Below are 24728 nucleotides of genomic sequence, written 5' to 3'. Positions count from 1 at the left end.
TGAGCAGAGCCAGGAGTAACCCCTGAGCAGAGTTGGGTGTGTCCCCAAACACATAACATATGCTGTCCACCAACCATATAAAACATTTTATTACATAGCTACAGTCTAAAAAAATATGTTATTAAGTATTATCCAAGTAAGTGCAAAAATCACTTAATAATTGGTTTTCTACACCTTGTTTTAGCCAAGGAACTCAAAAGCAAACATAAGACAGCTAGTAAATCCTTACTACACTGAACAATATATATAGAAAGCCGGAAGAAAATCTGGGAAGACATTTATTTCTTATATTTTTAAATGCATAGTTGAAAAACGATCCACAGTGATTCAAACTTGTTTGACAGTGTCTAAATCAGAACACTTGTAAAGAACTTGCATGTAAGAGCAATCACTTCAGTGCAGTGCACTGCTCTATGTTTTAAAAGTGTCCCGTAAAACAATGGTTCTCAAACTAATATGCCTTTGCTTTTGCTAATTCCTAAATAATGATTGCTTTATAAATGGCTTTACTAAGCCACATTTTGAAAATGTCCTACATAAATAGAAGTGAAGATATATTTTATTCATCATGGTTCATAAATAATTTCATAGTACAAATGAGAACTACCAGGTAGTCAAGGTGCTGGATAATCTAGTGATACATAAAAAGTTAACTATAAACTACATGCAAACTATTAGAGCCAGAGACCCACCCAACATTTTTTCTCTCTCTCTTTAGAAAATCCAATGAGACCCCTGAGGGGTAGATTGCCCTGGATGAGAACATGACCTATTATGAATGTCTGTATAATCACATTTAAGATTCAGATTCAGGAATTTCTTCATCTGGGCAACAGTAATATTCCACAAAACATATTTGTCCATCTTCATTTTTAATCATATATTGTAATGAAAGGAATCCTCGGTTATCTGTCCGAATAGACACTTTACAAGACAGAACCAAGGCTTTTGTGGAGGGTTTCAGTAAAGAAATCTTGTATCTAAAACAGAAGAGCAAAGAAAAAGCTGTTATTTAGAGACAAAACAATGTTCATAACTCTAAGTGAAAGCTAAAAACCAAGAATAACCAGGTACTAAGTACAAGATTCAGTGCAATTCTTATTCTAATGTTTTATTACTTAATTTCCATTTATTACAAACAAAAATCCCAAGTAAATCCTACTATTCCATTTCTTAAATGCTATCAAGTGTAAAATTAAACAATCAAAAATATCATGTAGGGGCTAGAGCTGTGGCACAAGTGGTAAGGCATCTGCCTTGCCCTCACTAGCCTAGGACGGACCCCAGTTTGATCCCCCAGCATCCCATATGGTCACCCAAGCCAGGAGCAATTTCTGAGTGCATAGCCAGGAGTAACCCTGGAGTGTCACCGGGTGTGGCCAAAAACCAAAAAAAAAAAAAAAAAAAAGTAAAAGAAATTTGAGATTTCTGCATCAGCAAATGCAATGTCTGTAATAACTGACCTGTTGACCTCAGTCTGATTACACTGAAATGATTCCACCAAATCAGAGTCTTTGGGATAGTCAAGGTGAGAGCTTCCAGCATTTCCAAAAGTAGATAACCTATAGAAAGAACAAAAAGAGACAAAAGGACAAAAATATACAAAACTGAGTAAAGTAGCAATGAATGAATTCACTGTTTCAGTAACATGCTGTATTAGTATTCAAATGAAGAGAATACTTCTAACAATAGTACAAACCATAGTGTCTAAAAGAAAAAAAAAGTGAGAGAAATGCCTACCCAAGAGGAGGCTGGGAGAGAAACTGGGAACACTGGTAGCAGGAAATGTTCATGGTGAAGGATGGTATACACTGGAAGACTGAAACTCAATCCTGAATAACTTTGTAATCAGTATTTAAATGCATACAGACTATCCTGGTGACAAATATACATGGGCTGTCCAAATTTTAGGGTCACCAGGGCAACCCCCCAGTTGTCTAACAAGCAAGTATTTATTCAATACAATATTGCTCCTCCCATCTCCATCCAACAAGGAAGCCATTGTTTTAAGCTGACAGAGATCAGCATTCAGTCTTTCACATAGCTAATCAGCAGGTATCTTAAAGACCCTAATACTATTCTTTTTCAGCTACAGAGTGACCTGTTATCTCTTCTATTCTATCCTGGGTGCACTTTTGCACACCTTTAGCATATTAAGACCTAAGACTTTGCATGCAGCAGCCTAGGGTTCAATCACAGGCACAAGGTTCCTCAAGTACCACTGAATGTAAACCAGAAGCAAATTCTAGGAACCTAGATAATAAAAATTCTGCAGCGCAAGTAAATTTAAAAGCAGGGAGACATTATACACTTAAGTGCAAAGCTTTCATATACCTGAAGTAAGGCTTGTTGGGAGACATGGTGATCTGGAGGACCTCACTTGTCATATCCAATTCAGAAAATGCTTCACGCAGTCCTTCGGACTGTAGAATAATTTTATTAATAACATTGGTGCTGCAGAAATCAAAATCCAGAGTTTCTTCAGGCTCCTGAGTATTGATTTTACAGACTGTCACCACTCCTCCTTCTTCCAGAAATAACATCAATGGGTAACCATAACCTTGGTAGCACATGCGAAGTGCAGTTAAAGTTCCTGAAAAATGGAAATTCATCAGATTTAAGGGCTTAACTTAATTTTTGTTTGTTTGCCTGTTTGTTTTGGGGTCACTCTTGGCAGTTCTCCGTGGTTTGAACTCAGGAATCACGCCTGGCCTATGAGATGCTGGAGTCAGCCCAGGTGATGACAAGGTAAGCACCCTACTTGCTGTACTATTTGCCCTATGGAACTTAACTTTAAAGCTCCGTTTCCAGCTTCTCCTCAAGTGATAACTATAACTGCTCGTTAGATATTTTGTTCAATTTCTAGCATAAAAGTGTCTCCTACTAAGGAGTCACAAGACACCTGTGTGTAAATAATTCCAAAAACTGCAAAAAACAAAAACAAAACTCAGAACCCGTATAAAACGTAACTTTTGAAATCATTTTCCAGCTTTCCAATAAACACTCAGAAACAGCTCACTAATTATATACTTATAGTTTCAAGTGGAGAATATCCATGAACCAATACTCTAAAGATAAGAATTATACAGTATCTGGAGGTTAATAAAACTTAAACAGCTTAGTAACTAAAAAAAAAGTTTTAAATAAAAAGAATTATATAGAGCCTGGGATAAAAGCTCAGGTCAAAACCAAGGAACAGAGAGGGTGTAGACTGACATTCTCACCCCTAAATGCATCAGCAATCTAATATGGCACCAATCCTTTTTGCAAAGGCATACTAAAAAAGGGGGAAATTTTATGTATAGAAACAAGCTCTTATCTACTAGGGATAAGAACCCTACATTTTATAATACAGGGGCGCCTCCCACCCTGAACATGTGTCATGTGGACCCAACTTAGACTACATGTAATCAGACAGTGACCGTCCAATCTGAGCCCTAGATCCCAGACATAGAACTGACACAGGTTCCTGCAACAGCACCAGAACAAACTCCCCCTGGGAAATTCCTAATACTGCTCAAGCACCATCTTGCGCCAGTTTTGATATGACATCCTGACCACAATGAAACGGCAACAATTGGAGCTAAGAGCAGGTTGTCCTATCTCATCATCTAATGGTAAGATGAAATCAGAAGACATGTATGTCATCCTTTGACCTGTGCAAAAATCAAGACTGCTAACTACATAAGACTGACTTTGACAACCATGACTGGGCAGAATTTATCCTGAGACCAATAAGATCCTAGCCTAGGCTTCAGCCTACGATCTGTACAATAACCAAGATCTCTAACTGCAGAGGTCTGAGGTCTGACTGTGACAACTGTGACTGAGCAGAACTTTTGGAAACATAATGAAAGACTATCTCTGAGGCTTCACTCTAGGGTCGATACAAAAACCAAGACCATCAATCACAGAAGACTGATTAAAACAACAGTGATGGGAGGCCGGGAAGGTGGCGCTAGAGGTAAGGTGTCTGCCTTGCAAGTACTACCATAGGATGGACCTCGGTTTGATCCCCCAGCATCCCATATGGTCCCCCCAAGCCAGGGGTGATTTCTGAGCACATACCTAGGAGTAGTGTCAAATGGGTGTGTCCCAAAAACCAAAAACCAAAAACACAACAGTGATGGAACAGAACTTCTAGAATGGTAAAGAAAGACCCTATCCTAGGCTTCATCCAATAACCTGTGCAAATACCAACATCTCTAGTTACGGAGGCCTGCTTTTATCATCCACAACTGAGCAGAAAGTTTCCTGGCACTATAAAAAGATCTGGGGGTGTGAAAAAGAGCATGTACAGAGCCTGTAGTTATTCCCATGACAGTATTCTTCAAGAGCGGAAAAAATCCTGTATCCCTTAGGCCAAGAGAATTCCCTTTCTACTCTCCCTAATATTTACTGTGCCTATGCAAAAAAAAAGAATAAAAGCACAATTTATTCTTTCTTCTTACTTCTTTTTTTTCTTTTTATTTCATGCTCATGGTTATTGTTTGGTTGTTGTCTTTATTGCTGTGGTTGTTTTTTTATTTTTTGTTTCTGTTTTTTGTATTTTTTCTCTTTGTTATGTTTTTCTTTTTCCCCTTTCTTTTAAATTGATATTTATAACCTCTAGACAAATTCCTCCAGGTTTTTTGTTTTTTGTTTTTTTTCTTTCCTTTCCTTTCTTTTTTCTTTTTATTTTCAAATAGAACCATATAACTTGAATCACCTTGTTCTGCCTCATAATTTGAGGGGAAAAAATGGATCGTACCAAGATCAAACAGTCGTATGAACACTGAGTAGAAATAAAAAAAAGTGATCAGACTTAAACACCAAATCTAAAGTCAATGACAACAGAATCGATACCCAATCTACAACATGCTATACATAGAAGGTTATACTAGCAGCCCAGGAGGGCTGCAGCAAAGGAAGGAGGGATGGGATGCATGCTGGGAACAGGGGTGGAGGGAGGACAACAGTGTTGGTGGGAATGCTCCTGATTCAATGTTACTATGTACCTTAAATATCACTGTGAAAGATTTGTAATTCACTTTGGTCACAATAAAAATTATATATGTATATAAAAAAAAAGAATTATATAGAATGTATTATGCTGTGTCTTGAGGGCACAATCTGTGCCAACACTGGACTGTTTAGACTGTACCAAATCTATTTACTGTAAGGATCCTTCCAGCATGTTCTATTGGGAGACATTCCTTACCTTGAATTTTAAGATCAAATTACCAGAAAATGGAGGTGATTAAATGTGTTTAGGGTTTCAGCAACACAATAACTGACATAGAAAAAACATAGCAAAACTTTTTAGCTCCTTTCTGTTATAGGAGGAAGAGGGCCAAGAGTGAGAAGGGAATAGACAGACATATAAATAAATATTTAATAGTATACTTAATACTAATGTTAGTACAAAATTAAAAATACTTTTTTTTTTTTGGGGGGGGGGGGCTTGGGTCACACCCAGCAGCGCTCAGAAGTTACTCCTGGCTCTACACTCAGAAGTCGCTCCCGGCAGGCTCGGGATTCGAGCTACCGTCCTTTTGCATGCAAGGCAAACACTCTACCTTCACGCTATCTCTCTGGCCCCACAAAATTAAAAATACTTTATAAAGAACCTCAATAAAATTTTCCCTGGGCTCCTTATTGCTTTTCTGTGACATTTTCCCATTTTCTGTGACATTTTAGTTTTATATCTGTAGCAATTTAATTCATCATTCCTATAAATCCCTAAATAAAATGCGTACTTTTATCGAAAAGCATTTTAGAAAGTAAATATAAGAAACGGCTCCAAAGGGGGGAAAACAACTGAACATAACAAGTCGGAGAATTGATTTCTAGGTTTCCTTTGATACAAACTGTAATTCTGAACAAGTTAAGGGATAAAGCAAAACATTTCACAATGTTAAATACTGTAGGGCTGGAGAGATAGTAGAGTGAATAAGGCACTTGCTTTGTATGGGGCCAACCCAAGTTAGTTCCCACCAGCTCATAAGGTCCTCAAAGCTTAGTCAGGAGTGATCTATGAACAGAGAGCCAGGAGTAAGATCTGGGCATTGCTGGGTGTAGCAAAACACAAACAAACAAAAAACAAAACAAAACAAAAAAAACAGAACAAAACTTTGGGGCCAGAGCTATAGACCAGAGGGTAGGGTGCTTGCCTTGTACAAGGTTAACCCAACTGGATAATGGGTTTAATCCCCATTATCCCATATGGTATCCAAGCCCACTAAGAGTGACTTCTGAGTGAAAAGGCAGGAGTAAGCCTTACGCACACACAGATAGATGTGCCCCAACATAACTAAAAACACTCAAAGTCTTTGGTGAACTTTAAATTTAAAATGTCAAAGCTTTGTAAATTAAAAAAAGACAACTAAATACTTTGCATATATAAAAAATTCATAAACACATTTCTATATTTGTTGTGAACTCAATTTGTGAACAATAAAGAAATGGCTTGTTTGTTTGTTTGTGCGTGGTGCTCAGGGGTTACTACAAGCTCTGCACTCAGGAATTAATCCTAGTGGAATTATGGGACATATGGGTGCCAGGGATCAAATCTGGGTCAGTTGTATGCAAGCCAAAGCCTTACCCACTATACTACCTGTCACTCACACCCCTGAAGTGGCAACTTCCTAACAAATATTTGTATCACTTAAATTCTAATATTTTTTCGGTATTAGCTATCCTGTATAAACCTTTTATGTTGTTATAATATAATAAAATGATTCACCTGGCACAGGACTTGATCCAAAAATAGATAAACAGTCTAAAAGGACAGTTAAATTAACTCGAAAAGTAACAGATTCTTCCTGAACTGAAAATTCTTGAAATATTGCAGCCTATGAAAACATAAACATGAGAATGCATTAAAACATTAAGAAAATAGAACTCATGTATGATGCAGGAATGGACATGTTTTTAAAATAATACTGTACTATCATCATGAAATGCATTTCCGATTAACAAAACATTTTGGAGGGAGTTTGGTCTCCACAAATTTGGGGAGATGTCTAGAGGATATTCTTTGGGATTGGGGGGACATGATGCTGGGGCCTAAAGTCAGGGGCTGTGCCATTTATTACAAAACTTTACGCTATCTCCCCCGCCCCTCCAAAATGCTTAAGCTTATGTCAACCATTATCCAATACTCATACAATATTAGTCAATAGCTGGAAAGAGTAACTGTGGTTATGTTTCTCATTTAAAACCTTATGAAAGATTCAGGGGCCAGAGAGCCATAATGGTAGCAAAACAATGGCACGCTGGCCTTGCACGCAGACAACTAACTGAGGTTTGATCCCCGGCACCCCATATAGTTCCCTGGGCTGACACAGGAGTGATTCCTGAATGCAGAGCCAGGAAAAACCCGAGCATTGCTAGGTGTGACCCCCCCAAAACATACATAATAAAAATAAAATAAAACCTTATGAAGAGGGGCCGGAGAGATAGCATGGAGGTAAGGTGTTTGCCTTTCATGCAGGAGGTCATCGGTTTGAATCCCGGCATCCCATATGGTCCCCTGTGCCTGCCAGGAGCAATTTCTGAGCCTGGAGCCAGGAATAACCCCTGAGCACTGCCGGGTGTGACCCAAAAACCAAAAAAAAAAAAAAAAAAAAAAACCTTATGAAGAATTCCTCTTCAAGTTTTTTGTTCCTTTGTTTTTGGGTCACACCTGGCAGTGCTCAGGAGTTACTCCTGGAAGACTTGGGGGACCATATGAGATGCCGGGTTTCAAACCACCATCCTTCCGCATGTAAGGCAAACGCCCTGCCTCCATGCTATCTCTTCGGTCCCTTCAAATTATTTTTCTTTATATTGGTATCTACCCCCCACCTGACTTTCCTTTCTAACTGTGCCAATCAAAACCATTTTGAAAATAGCAACATAATTTAACACAGGAGTAACAATAGTTTTCAAGTTTTTTCTTTTGAAGGCAAGGATAACAAATAAAAATATACACTGCTAGGATTGGAAAGATAAAACAGAAAATAATGGGTTGTCTTATTCAGGGCATACTCAACACACCATCTGGTGGTCCCCAGAGCAATACCAGGAGTGTTCTGAGTGCAGAGCTAAGAGTATGGCTTGAGCACAACCTGGTCTGACCCAAAATGTAACCAAAAAAATGGTATCCTTCCATACCTTAAGTGCATTTTAGCACTTAGGTCTACACAAAAACGCTGATGCATGAAATCCTATCAAAAATCATAAAAATATTACTTTATAATATATTCTATTATAACCAATAAAAAGTAAGCTTCATTTTTTTGTTTGTTTTTGAAATAGCAGAGTAGTCAAAAAAATAAACTATGGTAACCTATTTTCTGTGTTCTTGGGGTGTGAGAGATATAGAGGGTAAGGCATTTGCTTTGCAAGCAGAGGACCTGGATTAGACCTCCAACATCCCAGATGGCCCTTGAGCACTTACCAGGAGTGATCCCTGACTGCACTGCCAGGAGTAACCCCTAAAAACTGCCGTGTGTGGATCCCTCCAAAATGGTCTGGGTTCCTTGTCAGTAGTCAGTTTTGAGGCAGTTGACAATTTACCTCTGAGCCTCAGTCCCACGCAGTCAAAATGGGAATAAGATGAAACCTGTCAACTAGGACTACGCAGAATGCTTAGCCTACAGTTTAGCTTGCTACACTAGAGACGGTTTTGTAAACCAGAAGCTCTGTAAAACAAGATGGTAAAAAAAAAAATTACTTACCAGGAAAAAACAAAACATACCAGAACCTCAAATCCTAACGCTCTAACGGGACCGAAGGATGGGGGAACTCACGAGACCGGGTGAAGATCTCAAGGCCCCCAGGGTTTCGGGGCGCCCCGGTCCATCCCCTACCTGAATGAAAGCGTTAGCTTGCACGCACTTGGCATTCTCCACGGTCACTTTGAGGCCGTTTTTGGTCGCGAAGCACGTGGCGTGCTCTCGGAAGTGAATGGCCTTGAGCACCGTGGAGAGGTTGCGGACGTTGTCCAGGCTGGCCACCAGGCTGTAGCCCTCCGTGCCCCGCACCTGGGTGGTCTCCAGGGGCATCGTGCACCTGCTCCCGCCTGCAGAGACGCGACCCTGCGCCTAAGGAACGCGCAAAGTTGCGGGGACGCCAAGACGGGCCACGGACACGCAGCCGTGCCGCCAAGACCAGAAAGCGGGGCGCAGGCCAGGTGCCTCAAACGACGCTCCAAGACGCCCAGGGAAGCCGGTCCACGAGGTGGCCTGCTGGAACCCTAGCTCTGTGGTGGGGTCCCGACGCCTTAACAGCCCCCAACCAGAGTTAGGTGACAGGAGGAAAATAAAAAGGGCAGAAGCCGAGCAATTCCCGCCACCGCTTTGAAGTTTGCCCCGTCTCTGCCACCGTCAGTCACCATCGAGCTACAGGAGGCCTAGAGAGCCCCACACAGAGACCCGGATAAAGAGGACCAGCGAGTCCGAGAACCAACCCAGGCGTGGAGGAATGTAACCATAGAGATCGGAAGGAAAGAGCGGTCGAACCGGAAGGAAGGCCAAGCGCGAAGGCGGCGAGGCAAGATGGCGGCCACCAAGAGAAAGCGGCGTGGGGGCTTGTCTACTCCGGCCAAGAAGCCAAAGAAAAGTGAAAAAGATGCCGCGGCGTCAGCGAAGAAGCTAAGCGACGTAGTCGAAGAGGAGGAAGAAGATCGAAACCGTATCCCAGGCCCCGTTTGCAAGGTACAGAACACGGCCCATCCAGGCTTACAAAGGGGGCCTTTGCACCGCACACCTCGGCTGGGCCTACCGGCTTGAAGGCTGCTCCGCTCACTCGCGCCGTGGCCGGTGGAAACAGCGGCGGCGTCTCGGCCCTCTTGCAGGGGATGGAGCATCCGCGGCGCCTGCACTATTCCTCCTGCACGTGGTCGCTCCCTGGAGGCTGCCGGTGCAACGTGGGCGGCCTCAAACATCATCCCATGGCGGCTCCTGGGGAAGCGATTCTCATCACCGTCAGCCACCGGAGATATTTCATAAAATGTATTTGCTTTGGGTGCACGTTACTTTCATTAGTGTGCTGTAATTGCTCTATTATTATTATTAGCCTTTGGATCGTGCCTGACTTATAAATTGACTTTAGCCTAAGTGTCTGTGAGACTAAGCATAGTGTAAATAAATGAGGGTCTTGTAATGTCAGCCACCCGCCCCCTGCGGCGGATAAGGGGTCCTTCGGCCTAGTTACTGTGTCAGTGTGGGGGGCGTGGTGCAATTTGGAGACTGTTGCTCTCTGCGGAGCTTCAGGATTCACTTGCTGGCAGACTGGGATCTTATGCGTGTGTGTAGCCCCTTACAAAGCTATTTGGAGGGGCCGGAGAGTTAGCATAGAGGCAGGGCGTTTGCCTTGCTTGCAAAAGGATGGTAGTTCGAATCCCGGCATCCCATATGGTCCCCCGAGCCTGCCCGGAGCGATTTTTGAGCTTAGAGCCAGGAGTAATCAGAGCAAACCTGAGAGCTGCCGGGTGTGACCCAAAATCAAAACAAACAAACAAAACCAAAGCTATTTGGAGAGGTCACTAGGCTAGCTTAACTTCATTTGCTTTGGATCTTGACCGTACTGGACATTTGTACAAAGTTAATGTTTCCTCTTCTGTCTTTGAAATCTCTAAAATCGAACAAATAGAACGTTATCCCACCCGAAAGGAAGCCTTTAAGAATTTACATAAGGGGAGGGAAAAAAAGAATTTACATGTTATGTAAATTTACTACAAAACAAGATAAATACCAGTTGTTTCGTAGAGCCGTTTCAGTCTGACATCTTCCACTAGATTTTTTACTTTTTTAAGTGGAGGATTAGGCTGGAGTGATAGCACAAAGGGTAAGGCACTGGCCTTGTTCGCAGCAGATCTAGGTTCCATCTCTGCCATTCCGTGTGGTCCTCTGAACACCTTCGGGCATTAGCCCAAATCCCAAAAAGGATAAAGAAAAACGGGAAAGGAATATATGTTCATTTCTGCTTTCACTTAGTTCCAATAGGCAGGAGGCGTGTTGAGTTGAGTTAGTACTAACGGAGGTGGCTGTGATATCTAGCAACTGATGAAGAGAACCATGCTATTTTAGAGTGATCTGGATTTATGGTAGATTATTAATAAGAGTCTATACTTCCTCATCCTTCTAGGTCAGAAGTTAAAAGCTATGGGGGCTTGAGATATAGTATAGAAGATAGAGATTATCCCCAAAAACAAAAAACCAAAAAAAAAAACAAAACAAAAAAGGGGCCGGGTAGGTGGCGCTGGAGGTAAGGTGTCTGCCTTGCAAGCGCTAGCCAAGGAAGGACTGTGGTTCAATCCCCCGGCATCCCATATGGTCCCCCCCAAGCCAGGGGCGATTTCTGAGCACATAGCCAGGAGTAACCCCTGAGCGTCAACCGGGTGTGGCCCAAAAACAAAAAACCAAAAAAAAAAAAAAAAAAAAAACGGAAGATAGAGATTATCCTAAAATAATTAGGTAAAGTGATCAATCGGTGGTTTTGTGTTTTGAGCAGGAACTCAAAGTAAGGGTGAAATTTCAGTATTCAAAAAAGAGGAAATGGCAAGAAAGTCACAAATGGAAAAATGTTGAGAGTTTCTAGGTGAGGTATATATAGCACTGGCTTGGAGGCAATTAAGTGATTAAAAATAGAAATATTGTTAAAGTGATGCCTTTTGGTCTATCTAGGGAGGTTAGGTGTGATCAGAGCTGTGTGTTAGAAAGGGAGCTGGTGCTAATCAGAAATTTCTGTTGGAGGAGCCCTAGTCTAGCCTTCTAGAAGATTTGCAGTTTGTGTATGGTTATAAAAATTCGCACAAGAGCTCTCTATTTAGGAAAGATGGTATGGGTTTTGGTTTGGTTTGGTTTGGTTTGGTTTGGTTGGAGGCCATACTCAATGGTGCTGAAGGCTTTACTCCTTTTGTGTTCCTGGTAGGGCTCAGGAGACATACTCAATGTTAAGGATGGTTGATCCAGATTGACTGCATTTATAAAATAAATAGCCTAATGGACTGAATAGCAAGGAAAATTACCAGGTTTTAATTTTAATATCCTAGATTTCAATTTAAAATATTAAGTCAAATATTTGAAGTACTATTTATGGAGATAATTCCTGACCTTTCTGTAGTGTGCCAATTGAAATGATAGGAATGACTATGAGGACTGGTTTGGCAAGAACAGAAATAAAAAAGATGGCTAGAGTCTTTAGATTCAGAAGAATGAATTAGAATGATTGAGAGAAACTGAGGAGAGGTATGCCCCCCCCTTTAACATTGTATGCTGATAAGAGATTAAAGTAAAGGGTATAGGATTATTTGACCAACCTCCTGTAAGGTTATCTAAAAAACATAACATTATAAGATTTTAAATTCTGTTTTGTTATTTTTTTTAGGGCAAGTGGAAAAATAAGGAACGAGTTCTCATCTTTTCTTCCAGAGGAATAAATTTCAGAACAAGACATTTAATGCAAGATTTGAGAATGTTGATGCCTCATTCTAAAGCAGGTGCCTTTGTAGCGTATACTTCAACAAAAATTATATAGCAGTAACAATACCTAAAGTCACAATATAAAATTTGTGTCAGTGGTTATTATTTAGAGATTTATTTTTATTTTTATTTGCCAGGTCTATTTTTTTTTCTTTCATTTTTCTTTTTTTTCTCTCCTTTCTTTCTTTGGTAGTTGTCACCGAATTTTTTTCTCCCTTTTTTCTTATCCTTTTTAACTCCAATGACGGTGGAATAAGATGCTCAATCTACAACAAGCTGTAAAGTGGAGACCAGTTGCACTAGCATTCTGTGGGGGTAGAGGAGGGAGATATGGGATGCATACTGCGAACAGGGGCGGAGGGAGAACAGCACTGGTGGTGGGAATGCCCCTCATTCATTATCACTATGTACCATAAATGACGCAGTGAAAGATTTGTAATGCACTTTGGTCACAATAAAAATTATAAATAAATAAATAAAATTTGTGTCAGGTCAACACATATCAAATACATTCTTAGCTATATACTAACATTTGAAAGCACATTTATTTGTTCAACTTTATCTAGTAAAATACTATGATACTTTAAAATCAAACATAGTCAGATGGGGCTGAAGCAATATCACAGTGAGTAAGGCGTTTTTGCCTTGCATGTGGCAAACTTGGCTTTGCTCCCTAGCATCCCATACGGTCCCCCAACCCTGCCAGGGGTAATTCTGAGAGCCTAACCAGGAATAACTCCTGAGCACCACTGGTTGCCCAGTTTTTGTCCCCAGATCAATATTCTTACTATTAATGTTTTGTTAGGAATTCTTCATAAATTTTACTACTTAGTCTCTGTCTCTTAAGTTTCTTGCTATTTGGTTTGGTTGTTTTGGCCATACCATTGGTATTCAGGGCTTACTCCTGGCTTTACACTCAGGGATCACTCCTGGTGATAGGGAGTTGAAGGGAACAACATAGGGTGCTGGGAGATCAAACCTAGATCGGCTTCTACAAAGTAAGCACTCTACTCACTGTACTATCTCTTTAGCCCCGTATTTTATTTTAGTTTGGGTATCAAGCTGCTATAATATCACCTTATATGTTTTTATTTTTTTATACATATGTAGAATTATCTTCAGCAGTCAGTGGAATGAATCATTCAGGTGATCTGCAAAAGCCATGGTTGTCAGCCACATACCTTCTCTTGACAGTTTAGTTAGGAGCTCCAAAGTTGAGAGACAGGTGTAGGGAAGAAAAGAAAGTGTTTAAGGGATAAAACATTTACTTTGTAACTTTTTAATCCTGTGCCTAGCCTAAGAAAGTGAAAAACTCCCACTTTTTGGGGGGGGGGAGGTGTGGGTTTTTTGGGTTATACCCAGCGGCTCTCAGGGGTTACTCCTGGCTCTGTCCTCAGAAATAAACCCTGGCAGGCTTGGGTGACCATATGGGATTCCGGAATTTGAACTGCACTCTGTCCTGTGTTGGTTGTGTGCAAGGCAAATGCCCTCATGTTGTGCTATCCTATTCCTTAGGGTAAATAGGCAATGAATTATTTCTAGCTGCTTCTGCTGATAGGGGTCAATTGTGGGATTATCAATTTTTCACTTTCTATTTCTAAGCTGCAGATATCCTGTATTTAAAATTTTCTATTTTTCTTTGTCTAAGCCTCTTTTTTCTAAAAAAACAAACTCCTTTGCTCATTTTTTTCTGTTTCTGTTTCTAAATCTTTTAATCTATATAATAAATATTTTTCTATTTTTCTCAGTCATTTCTCTTTCATTTATCCAATTTCTCTCTTTTAATATTTTTACTTAAATTTTTTCTTATTTCTGATATGTTTGTACCGTATTTGCTGGCGTATAAGGCGACCCCCTAATCTTGCAGTTAAAACATAGGTTAAGGCCTATATTCGCTGTATCAGACAGAACGTTCCTGTGCTGCAACTGTAATTTACCACAGTGAGCCAATCACAACAAGCAAAGGTTCAAAGGTTATATTGTAATAGACTACCTCTCTGACTCTGGCCAATCTGAGCAGGCTTTTTACAGTGTAGATTCGGGTCCAGAACATTGTCTAATTTGCAAGCATAAAAAGCCTGCTTGGGTTGGCTGAGTTAGAGAGGCAGTTCCAGCAGCCTTGCAGTGATTGGTGCAGGATCGAGTTGGAAAATTCGTTTTGTGGCAATATTCAGACAATTTTTGTTTAGCAGCATATTGAAACATTTTTTGGGATTTACTCGGGTATAAGACAATCCCCGATTTTCGGTTGACTTTTTTTGTTTCAAAAGTCGTCTTATACGCTGGAAAATACGGTAGAAACCAGGGTTCACTTGACTTGTTAAGGTCATCATTTTTAGAGAAGCTCAAGGTGCCCAGGGTAGCTATGCTGCAGGTTGCAGATCCCCAAGGCTGCCAGGGCCTGGTTCTGCAAGGCTCGAAGAGACCTGAGTGGCCCAGACGCTTGGTGGGGGCCTCAAATCTACCCAGGGATACCAATTTGTGTTGACCACCCTGCCCCCCACTGAGAGAACTGGAGAGAAGAACTTACATACAGCTTTTATTTCTCCTGGTGTCTGAGGCCTGCTGCTTTGCTTCTGCCCAGAGGTCCAGAGAGGAAGAGAGAATTAGATGGAAATTCACTAGCCAGAAGTGGCTGGGGAGGTAGGGGGAACTGGGTTCAAAGAAGATATAAAAGCGAATAGTTACAAAGCAGGCAGCATTTCTCCAGTTTATCTCACACAGCCTCCACTCTGCCAGTGGCACTGTGCTCTGGTCACTATTCTGCCCCTGCCAACAGTCCAAGTTTCTCCTTTTATATGACATGACAAGGGGCCATGTCCTGGCTTAACTACCATCTGACTCTTCCTGTTCCTCCAACTATCTCTTCCAACTGCCAACTGACTCTCCCCATCTGTCACTTCAACTGCCATAGAACATAGATTGTAATGACCAGTAGCTACTCCTGACAGTGCTAGGGTGACCACAAAGTGCTAGAGATTGAACCAGAATTTCCTGCATACAAAACTTGCCCTCTAACCTTTCCATTTCCTCATTTGATATCCTAATAGTATCAAAACATTTTATTGGGACTGCAGGCAGCTGACTTCCAATTCACTATACTGCGCAAGGTACTTAATGTACCTTATGTGTACACCCTTTTTCTCTAGGTGTACACCCTTCTCCCCCACTCCCCCCCTTTTTTTAAAATTTAAGAAATGCTTTGTTGCTCTTAGAGATCATGAGCTAATTTGTCCGAACTAATTCAAGGGCTGCCAAACAAAGAAAAACTTATTAACAACAATTAGTGCACCCCTGAGTAAGATTTGAAGCACTGTAAATTGTGTCTCAGCCAAAACAAGTTACTCTCTTTTAGCAATGGAGGGCCTGTGGCAAGTGAAGATACCATTCTAAATCTAGAATTATAGCAGCCACACAGTTGTTTTTCATGCCTTTTGGGGAGAGGTGCTTTTGTTTGCTTTTATCACTATTATCATGGTTCCGAGACAGATGTTTCCCACGCTTGCATTCTTGCATCTTCAGATATCTGAATAAGAATTTTTTGTTTCTATGATCGTATAAAACTTTTAGATACTTTTGGCAGCTATAATGTTAAGTAGAATTTTTCATCAGCTTCAATTTTAGTTTATGTTTTTTATTTTATTTTTTTATTTTTATTTTTATTTTATTTTATTTTTTATTTTAATAAGGGCCATTTAATAAATGGTGGTTTGGGGGGCAAAGGACAATGTGATAATGGAGTGAGGGGGGGGCCTGTACTTCAAGGGTTTATATTGGTGACCCCATTTATGCTGTCATAATCTTTACTAATTAAACAATGTCCTTGATCCCCAACTTTCAGACTCTTAAAAGTATTTAATCTAGTTTAGTAGGTTGTAGTTTGTAGTCTGTGAGAATTTTATTCATATCTGAAAGGAATCATTGAACACAAAAGGTCTGAGAAGCATTTCTTTAGACCATGATTTGTAATCCTTGAGTTCTGATTTTCACAATTAACAAAAATTGTAAAGGGTTTGTTTGTTTTCAGACTTGCCATTTGAAAAATTAAAGTCATTTAAACTAGATTTTTTAAAACAATTTCTAGAAAATATGATTTGAAGTCTTAACTTTTTCTTTTTTCTTTTCATAGATACTAAAATGGATCGCAAAGATAAGTTGTTTGTGATTAATGAGGTAATTCTAAGAATGTTGCATTTGGGAAATATTTTAAAACATTAAAGATATAATATAAACATAAACAATATAAACAATGGGGCTGGAGAGATAGTACATTGCAAAGGATACCCTTCCACTTAATGATCCGGGTTTGATTCCCTGTACCCTTTGTGTACTGCTAGAAGTTAATTCCAGAGTGCAGAAGTAGGAGTAACCCCTGAGCACTGCCAGGCATAGCCCAAAAGAGCAAGGAAAAAAAGAAAGGGCAGTAGAGAGTGTAATTCAGTGAATGGGTAAACACTTGGCCTTTGGTGCAGCCAATTGAGTTCAGTTCCTGTCACCACCTATGGCTCCTTGAGCACTCCCAGGTGCTGCCCCAAGCTTAGAATTATTTAAAATAAGCTTTGCTATATTGTGACATTTACTCTTTGGGAACTGCTTTAACCAAACAACATCCTAACTGGTTTTGGGCTTTTGCAGCTAAAGCTGAGCTGAAAAATAGCCAACTTGGTATATGGTGTTTATTTTAATATCAGTAAGAAGCAAGCATTGGTCCTGAAATGTTTAAGTAGTTACTTTTAATTCATAAGTAGTTCAGGTTAAATGATAGTATAGCAGGTAGTTTGTGTTTACTGCACTAATAGGACTTCATTTCATAATTACTTTTGTGTAGTTCTCAAATGTATCTGTAAATCTTCAAGATGTTGAGACAAATTCACTTTAAAATAGGTTTTATGTATTTCCATTTTTCACCAGTCCATTAGTGATTTTATAGAAGTAATGTACACAGTGATAGTAATAAAGAGAAATAAAATTTCTTTTTCCTTTTTTTGGTTTTGGAACCATAGGCCTTATTTCTGGCTCTATACTCAGGAATTACTTTGGGAAAGCATCTGGGGTTCTAGGGACAGAACCTGGGACTGCCATGTGCAAGGCAAACACTGTTAGTATAGCCCCATAAATCAAGTTTTTTGATCCTTAATAAAAAGGCAACATTGAAAAATAAAAACAGGCACTAGAGTGGTTGGTAGCAGAGTGGTAGGGTGTTTGCCTTACACTTGGCTGACCCAAGATGGACACAAGTTTGATTTGTGGCATCCTGTATGGCTTCCAGAGTGTAGAGCCAGGAGAAACCCCCAAGGGTGGGGGGGAGAAGATTGAATAAGAAAGGAGAGAGTGGTCTTTGGTTATATTAGGACTGTATTTTGAGAGAGAGGAGAGAGAAAAATTAAAATAGGCATCAGAAGAGATGTCTGGGTTTTATAAGGAACTATTTTCCTAGGATTCGTGACAGTATAAGGTGGTAAATGATCAGGGTTAGTTGATTCTAGTCTTGGCAGTTTGTATTCAAGACTTGCTAGAAGAGATGATTCCTAGAAATCAGGAGTGAGGCCAGTTAACTTTAAAATGGGAGGGGAAGAGGTGCTACCGATGCCAGGAATAATCCCTCTGTTCACTGGGTATGGCCCTCAAGGAAAACAAACCCCCAAAAATTAGTTCTATAGATTGGGTAGAGCATCTTTCTCAGAGTACTGAGAGGAACTGTAAACATTTCTTTCTGTGAATAGATTTATGTGGATTTTTATGCTTATCGCCTACTAGTATATTTTTTGAGGGCTCAAATATTAATTGAATTATTAGTCATTTAATTTTTTTAGGATCCTAATAGAGTCATTGAATTGCTTTAGTTTTTATTTTTATCCTCTACTTCATTTTGTGCCATTTAGGTTTGTGAAATGAAAAACTGCAACAAATGTATTTATTTTGAAGCTAAGAAGAAACAAGATCTCTACATGTGGTAAGTAAATTTATTAAGTTTGATATGGAGCTCATTATATTAAATAGATTAGTTCTTCCTATCTTTCTTGGTGTCTGGAATCAATTCTAGAGTCTCACCTATGTATGGCAGTTCTTTACTAGTAAGCCACGTTCTCAGATAGATAGATTTGCTCTGGGTTATACCTTGATTTCCTTCCAGGCTTTTTGCTGGTCAGGAATCAGAGACTGAAGTAAGCTCATTTGATTTGCACAACATTTGAAGCCTTTTATTTTTGTGTTTGGTTACTGTTTGGAATTCCACCCTGCGGGTACTCGGGTTTCTTCTGGTTTCTGCATTTAGGAATCACTATTGGGTGATGCTTGGAGGACCATATGGGATGCTGGGGATCCAACCTGGGTGGCAGTGAACAAGCCTTCTGCCCACGATATTATCACTTGGCCCCAATTGAAAGCTTTAAAGGAGATATATGTAGTAATAGGTATACATAATAGTATCGTTTAAATTTGAATTTGGTAGAAGAATTTACTACTTTATAAATTCTAAATATTGAAAACATTTATTTTTCAGGCTTTCAAATTCACCTCATGGACCATCTGCTAAATTCCTTGTTCAAAATAGTAAGCTATCTGAATTAAAAATAGACAAATTAAAAAAATCTTGTATGTTAATTGTCAAGAGTTGTAACTGTTTTTGTTGTTTTTCTAGTTCATACTCTAGCTGAACTAAAGATGACTGGAACTGTTTTGAAAGGTTCCCGACCCTTTTGTCCTTTGATCCAGTAAGTTTTTGATTTAGCAAATGAAGTCTATTCCATATTCTGCTTTAGTGAATATGGTTGTTTATTTTTTCTTTTAATTAAAAATACTTTATTTAAATGCCATAGTTCATAATATGTGTTACCCCCATAATTAAAAAGTAGTTCATGATTTAGTTTTGTCATAAAATGTTTTTTTATATATTATTTAAACACCTTGATTACAAACATGATTGTGGTTGGGTTTCAGTCATGTAAAGAATACCCCCATCACCAGTGCAACATTCCCATCACTGATGTCCCAAATATCCCTCCAATTCAGTTTAATAAAGTATTCTTTCTACCATTACAAATTTGTTCACTTTTATTCTTATAGGCTTTTGATGAAGCACCACATTATACTTTGTTAAAAGAACTCTTAATTCAGGTAACTATCTTTTCTAGAAAGATGTTTTAATAATATTATAAATAATTTTATTATTTGCTCTTTAAAATGTATATGACACAGCATAGAGTAAGAAGTGACTTTTTATTATTTTTAATGTAGATCTTTAGTACTCCACGGTACCATCCCAGAAGCCAACCATTTGTGGATCATGTGTTTACTTTTACCATTTTGGACAATAGGATCTGGTTCCGGAACTTTCAAGTGAGCTTTAATTTGCTTTTATTTTATTTATTTATTTATTATTATGTATTTATGTATTTATTTATTTATTGGTTTTTGGGTCACACACACTCAGCAGAGCTCAGGGGTTATTCCTGGCTCTGTGCTCGAAAATAGCTCCTGGTAGGTTTGGAGGGCCATATGGGATGCCAGAATTTGATCCACAGTCCTTCTGCATGCAAGGCAAACGCTTTACCTCCATGCTATCTATCCAGCCTCCTTGTTTTTATTTTTAAGAATTCTTGACCTACTTCTTTTATTATCTATCAAATGGTTGGGAGTATATAATATTTATATTTTTAGGTTATATAAAATATAATATGTAATATATAAATATATAATATATCTAAAATGGTAAGGAGTATATAATATATAATCGAAAACCATTATATATTCAGTAAAGTTATGTTCCTGTCCTAAGAGGTAATATTCTATGTAGGAAGCAGGGATTTTAAGACTTAGGAAAAGATAATTATTCCTGTAGATAGCATTTACTAGTTTTATAATTTAGATGTGTCATCATGACTAATTTGGAAAGAGCAGTGATTGTGGAAATCTCTGAGTCGGAGTTTGACAGGATAAGTCCGCCAAAGGAGGAGAGTAGATAAGCTGCAAAATAAAATTTCCACATAGAATGTAAACTGCCTTTTTTCTATGTCAAACATCTTTCAGAGTGAGTTAAGGATAATTACTCTTTTAAAAATCATTTTTATTTATAACTGATTTTTAAAGTTAATTGTAATATACTTGTTTCAGTTATTTAATGTTCCAATACCAATCCCACCACTAGTGTGACCTTTCTCTCCTCCAATGTCCCTTTCCCACAATACCTTTTTTGTTAAGTGAATAAAATGGTTTTATTTAGAAAAATATAAGAGAAAGTACACATAGCATTTGATGTGGGTGGCAGTTACAGCAGGTAATCTCTAAAGGTAAATGTATCCAAGCCAACCATTTACTGACTCACGAGCCACTCATAAATGTTATTATATGTCCTTTTATATGCCTGTACATCTAGTTTGAATTAGACTTATAAAAACAGTTTAGAGTTGATTTAAATTTTAAAATATTTCCCCAGTGGTTTAGTACAGTTTTTAAAAATCTGCATTAATCAGTTACTCAATAATTATGCATTGTATGAAGCACAATACTAAAAAATTTTAGGTTGTTTTTAAATGAACACATTTTATTGGGGCTAGCGCATGGTGAATAAGGTGTTTGCCTCGCACACTGCCAGCAGATACCGACCCATGTTCAATTCCTGGCATTCCGTATGGTTTCCTGAGCCTGCCAGGAATAATTTCTGAGTACAGAGACAGGAGTAACCCCTGTTGGTGTGTCCCAAAAAACCAAAAACCCAAAAAATAAAAATAAAATAATAAAAATGAAAGAACACATTATAACCATTTTTTGGGTATTTTTTTTGGGGGGGGGCACACCCGGCGGTGCTCAGGGGTTACTCCTGGCTGTCTGCTTAGAAATAGCTCCTGGCAGGCACGGGGGACCATATGGGACACCAGGATTCGACCCAACCACCTTAGGTCCTTGATCGGCTGCTTGCAAGGCAAACACTGCTGTGCTATCTCTCTGGGCCCACATTATAACCATTTTAAAAAATGGTTCTATTGTTCCTTTAGCTAGTACTGATAGCTAGTAGTGTAACTTAGAAAATAACTTATTTGACATTTGCCAAGTTTCACCTTCATCTTATCTCTGATGTTTTTGATATCTAGTTCATTGGAGTCACGTTTGTAATAGTATTATATATACACAGGTAATAGACAGTGATTTTTAGGAAATAATGTATCCAAACTAAAAATTTTTTTTAAATTATTATTAAAGATCATAGAAGAAGATGCTGCTCTTGTAGAAATAGGACCTCGTTTTGTGTTAAACCTCATAAAGATTTTCCAGGGAAGTTTTGGAGGACCAACTTTATATGAAAATCCTCACTACCAGTCACCAAATATGGTAAGCAAACTAGGTGTTTGTTTGTCTTGAGGGATTATTGTTGTGTGATAGTCTTTAATTTCCTAGAATTCTTTGGCCAGATACTTACAGTACATAACCGTTCTTGTTTTTTTGGAGCCACACCCAATATGCTCTGGTTACTCCTGGCTCTGAGCTCAGGGGTTAATACTGGTGGTTTTCAGGGTACTGCTATATGGGTTGCCAGGGATCAAAACCGGGTCAGCCCCATCCCAGGCAAAAACCCTATTCACTGTGCTCTCTTTTTGTTTGTTTGTTTATTTGTTTTGGGTTACACCTGGCGGCACTCAGGAGTCTCTACTGGCTCTGTTCAGAAATCGCTTCTGCCAGGCTCAGGGGACCATATGGGTTACCTGGTTTCTTGAACAGAGTTTGGTCCTGTGTTAGATGTGTGCAAGGTAAATGCCTTACTGCTGTGCTTTTGCTCCAGCCCCTCTTTTTCTTCTTCTTTTTTTTTTTTTTTTTGGTTTTTGGTTTTTGGGTCACACCTGGCAGTGCTCAGGGGTTATTCCTGGCTCCAGGCTCAGAAATTGCTCCTGGCAGGCACAGGGGACCATATGGGGCGCCGGGATTCGAACCGATGACCTCCTGCATGAAAGGCAAACACCTTACCTCCATGCTATCTCTCCGGCCCCTCTTCTTTTTTTTAAAACTTGATTGATTGATTGATTGGTTTTTGGGCAACACCCAGCAGAGCTCAGGGGTTTGTCCTGGCTCTGCACTCAAATCCCCACTGGCAGGCTGGGGACTGAGAATTGAACCGAGTGCCTCCAGATCAGTCACATGCAAGGCAATTGCCTGACCGCCTTGCTACCCTCTGGCCCCTACATAATCTTTCTTAATATTAACTATGAAACTGGTTTGGTTTTCATTGAATATAGTCTTGTAAATTACTTGGGGAAAAGAACATTAATATCCTAGTCATACTGTCAGTCAGTGTTAGTTTATTTTTCAACACTTTTCATTTCTAGCATCGGCGTATCATAAGGTCCATCACGGCTGCAAAATACAAAGAGAGACAGCAAGTGAAAGATGTGCAGAAATTGAGAAAGAAAGAACCAAAGACAATTCTTCCACATGATCCCACTGCTGATGTTTTCAATGTGCCAGCTGAGGAAAAACCGATAGAAATACAGTGGGTAAAACCAGAGCCAAAAGTGGATTTGAAAGCAAGAAAGAAAAAGATTTACAAAAGGCAAAGAAAACTGCAAAAGAAGATGAACAATAGAAATACAAAATAAATCAATGGATAACTAATTTGTTTTGTTATATTTATTTTATATTAAATGTGTAAATATTTTATTCAGGACTACTGCATCATATGCATCATACTGAAAAATCACCATATAAGTATCTACTCTATTTTTAAGTAATACATTCTTTATTTTTAATGCTTCTCATTATACAGAAACTGAAACTGCATAGAATGCACATTATTTTTCAGTGAAATTTAGATAGTCATAACTACAGTTTAGTGTGGTATTAAAAAAATTTGTGGTTTTGTAACATCTGTTTTTCTAAATAAAATATCAGCCAAACACAGTCTTTTTAGCTTCTGCTACCTTTTTTTTTTTTAAATCAAAGCTTTGGTAGTATTAAAAAATTAGCATTCATAAGGTTTCAGACTTTTTGATTAGCAAAGCTGAATGTTTGTTGATCATTTCTTGTAAGCAAAAGTTTTAGAAGTGTTAAGTGTATAGTTTTGGACAGTAAGGTGGGAGTAAATGGGTATAAAGAAAAGCATCATACTGTGGTTTGAGTCCTCAAGTCACTCTACTTAATGGGGTGTTAAATAAGCCAGTTTCTGATCTCACATTCAGGACCAAAAGCCTTAAACATTGAAAGTATTTTTTGTAAAGTTTGAAATTTTAGAGCTAGTGGGTATAAATTATTTAAAGTAAAAAGAAAAATGGCCAGCTAAATAGTTGCTGGAAAGAAGGGGTTGGAGAGGTGGTACAATGGGCAAGGCACATGTCTTGCATGCATTCAACTAGAGTTCTATCCCCATCATCCCATATGACCCTCCCTGAACACTGCCAGGAGTGATTCCTGAGTATATTTCAGGGTGCTTTCTGTGACTGCATAGAGAAAGTAGACTGCCCAGTGGATATGAGAGCATGGGAGGACATGGTTTCAGTAGAGGCAAGGCAAGGGTGTAATGCAGCTAACTTTAGCACCTACAATACTTGAATTTGCAGGTTTTCCTCTAAAAGGGGCTTAAGTCAAAGGTGGTGCCTATTAAGACATTCTGCTTATTTCCCTAACCACCTCACCAGAGGTAGGAGTGTTCTTTTCCTCATACCGTTTCAGTGATGAAATCTGCCAATTTGATCACTCTGCCTTTGAAAAAATGAAAGTTTTGCTAGGGGTTCATTTTTCTTTCTGAGACTAATATTGTTTTTAAATCCTAAAAGGTTGTTTTTGTTTTATTCTAGACTTATGTCCTAGCTTATCTCCTGCATCTAATAAACCAAGTTTATTTTGTGCATGTGAAGTATTTCTAAATGACATTCTTTTTTTTGTTTGTTTTTTTGGGCCACACCCATTTGATGCTCAGTGGTTACTCCTGGCTAAGTGCTCAGAAATTGCCCCTGGCTTGGGGGGACCATATGGGATGCCGGGGGATTGAATCATGGTCCTGATCCTTGGCTAGCGCATGCAAGGCAGACACCTTACCTAAATGACATTTTTGATTAGCGATTTTTTGCTTTCTACTGCCAACTGCAGGTACTTTAGAACACCGTTTTTCTTTTTCTTTTTTTTCTTTTTTTTTTTTTTTTTTTTTGGTTTTTGGGCCACACCCGGCGGTGCTCAGGGGTTACTCCTGGCTGTCTGCTCAGAAATAGCTCCTGGCAGGCACGGGGGACCATATGGGACACCGGGATGAACACTTTTTCAACCACGGTGCCATGGTCCACTAGTGTGTCGTGAGAT

The 24728-nt window shown here is 39.2% G+C and overlaps 2 protein-coding genes across 2 annotated transcripts; one reads left to right on the top strand and one right to left on the bottom strand.

The window, feature by feature from the left end:
• Positions 1-649: 649 nt before the first annotated feature.
• Positions 650-9034, bottom strand: RAD1 (RAD1 checkpoint DNA exonuclease). The gene is made up of 5 exons (XM_049767700.1): positions 8835-9034; positions 6725-6833; positions 2335-2593; positions 1464-1562; positions 650-980 (listed from the first exon to the last, which is right to left on the bottom strand). The coding sequence occupies exons 1-5, from the start codon at positions 9027-9029 to the stop codon at positions 797-799; spliced, it is 846 nt and encodes a 281-aa protein (XP_049623657.1). The 5' UTR covers positions 9030-9034; the 3' UTR covers positions 650-796.
• A 450-nt stretch (positions 9035-9484) lies between these two features.
• BRIX1 (biogenesis of ribosomes BRX1) lies at positions 9485-23051 on the top strand. Its single transcript, XM_049767736.1, is given in 11 exon segments — positions 9485-9680; positions 12355-12466; positions 16579-16622; positions 18332-18402; positions 18952-19001; positions 19090-19143; positions 19146-19162; positions 19515-19565; positions 19686-19787; positions 21648-21776; positions 22766-23051. Coding segments are annotated over 11 exon segments (1059 nt in total). The 5' UTR covers positions 9485-9521; the 3' UTR covers positions 23036-23051.
• Positions 23052-24728: the final 1677 nt, after the last annotated feature.

Source organism: Suncus etruscus, chromosome 2 (genome assembly GCF_024139225.1).
Source record: "Suncus etruscus isolate mSunEtr1 chromosome 2, mSunEtr1.pri.cur, whole genome shotgun sequence".
NCBI lineage: Eukaryota > Metazoa > Chordata > Mammalia > Eulipotyphla > Soricidae > Suncus > Suncus etruscus.
The sequence above is the reverse complement of the archived record's forward strand: the minus strand, read 5'-3'. Positions and strand labels throughout refer to the sequence as shown.

Bases quoted from the DNA above. Each gene is read 5' to 3' on its own strand.
- RAD1 (XM_049767700.1), bottom strand. From the start codon at position 9,029: ATGCCCCTGGAGACCACCCAGGTGCGGGGCACGGAGGGCTACAGCCTG. The intron at 1,563-2,334 runs GTATATGAAAGC...TTCTTTCTATAG, and splicing joins CCCAACAAGCCTTACTTCAG to GTTATCTACTTTTGGAAATG. The intron at 981-1,463 runs GTCAGTTATTAC...CTTCTGTTTTAG, and splicing joins AATCAGACTGAGGTCAACAG to ATACAAGATTTCTTTACTGA.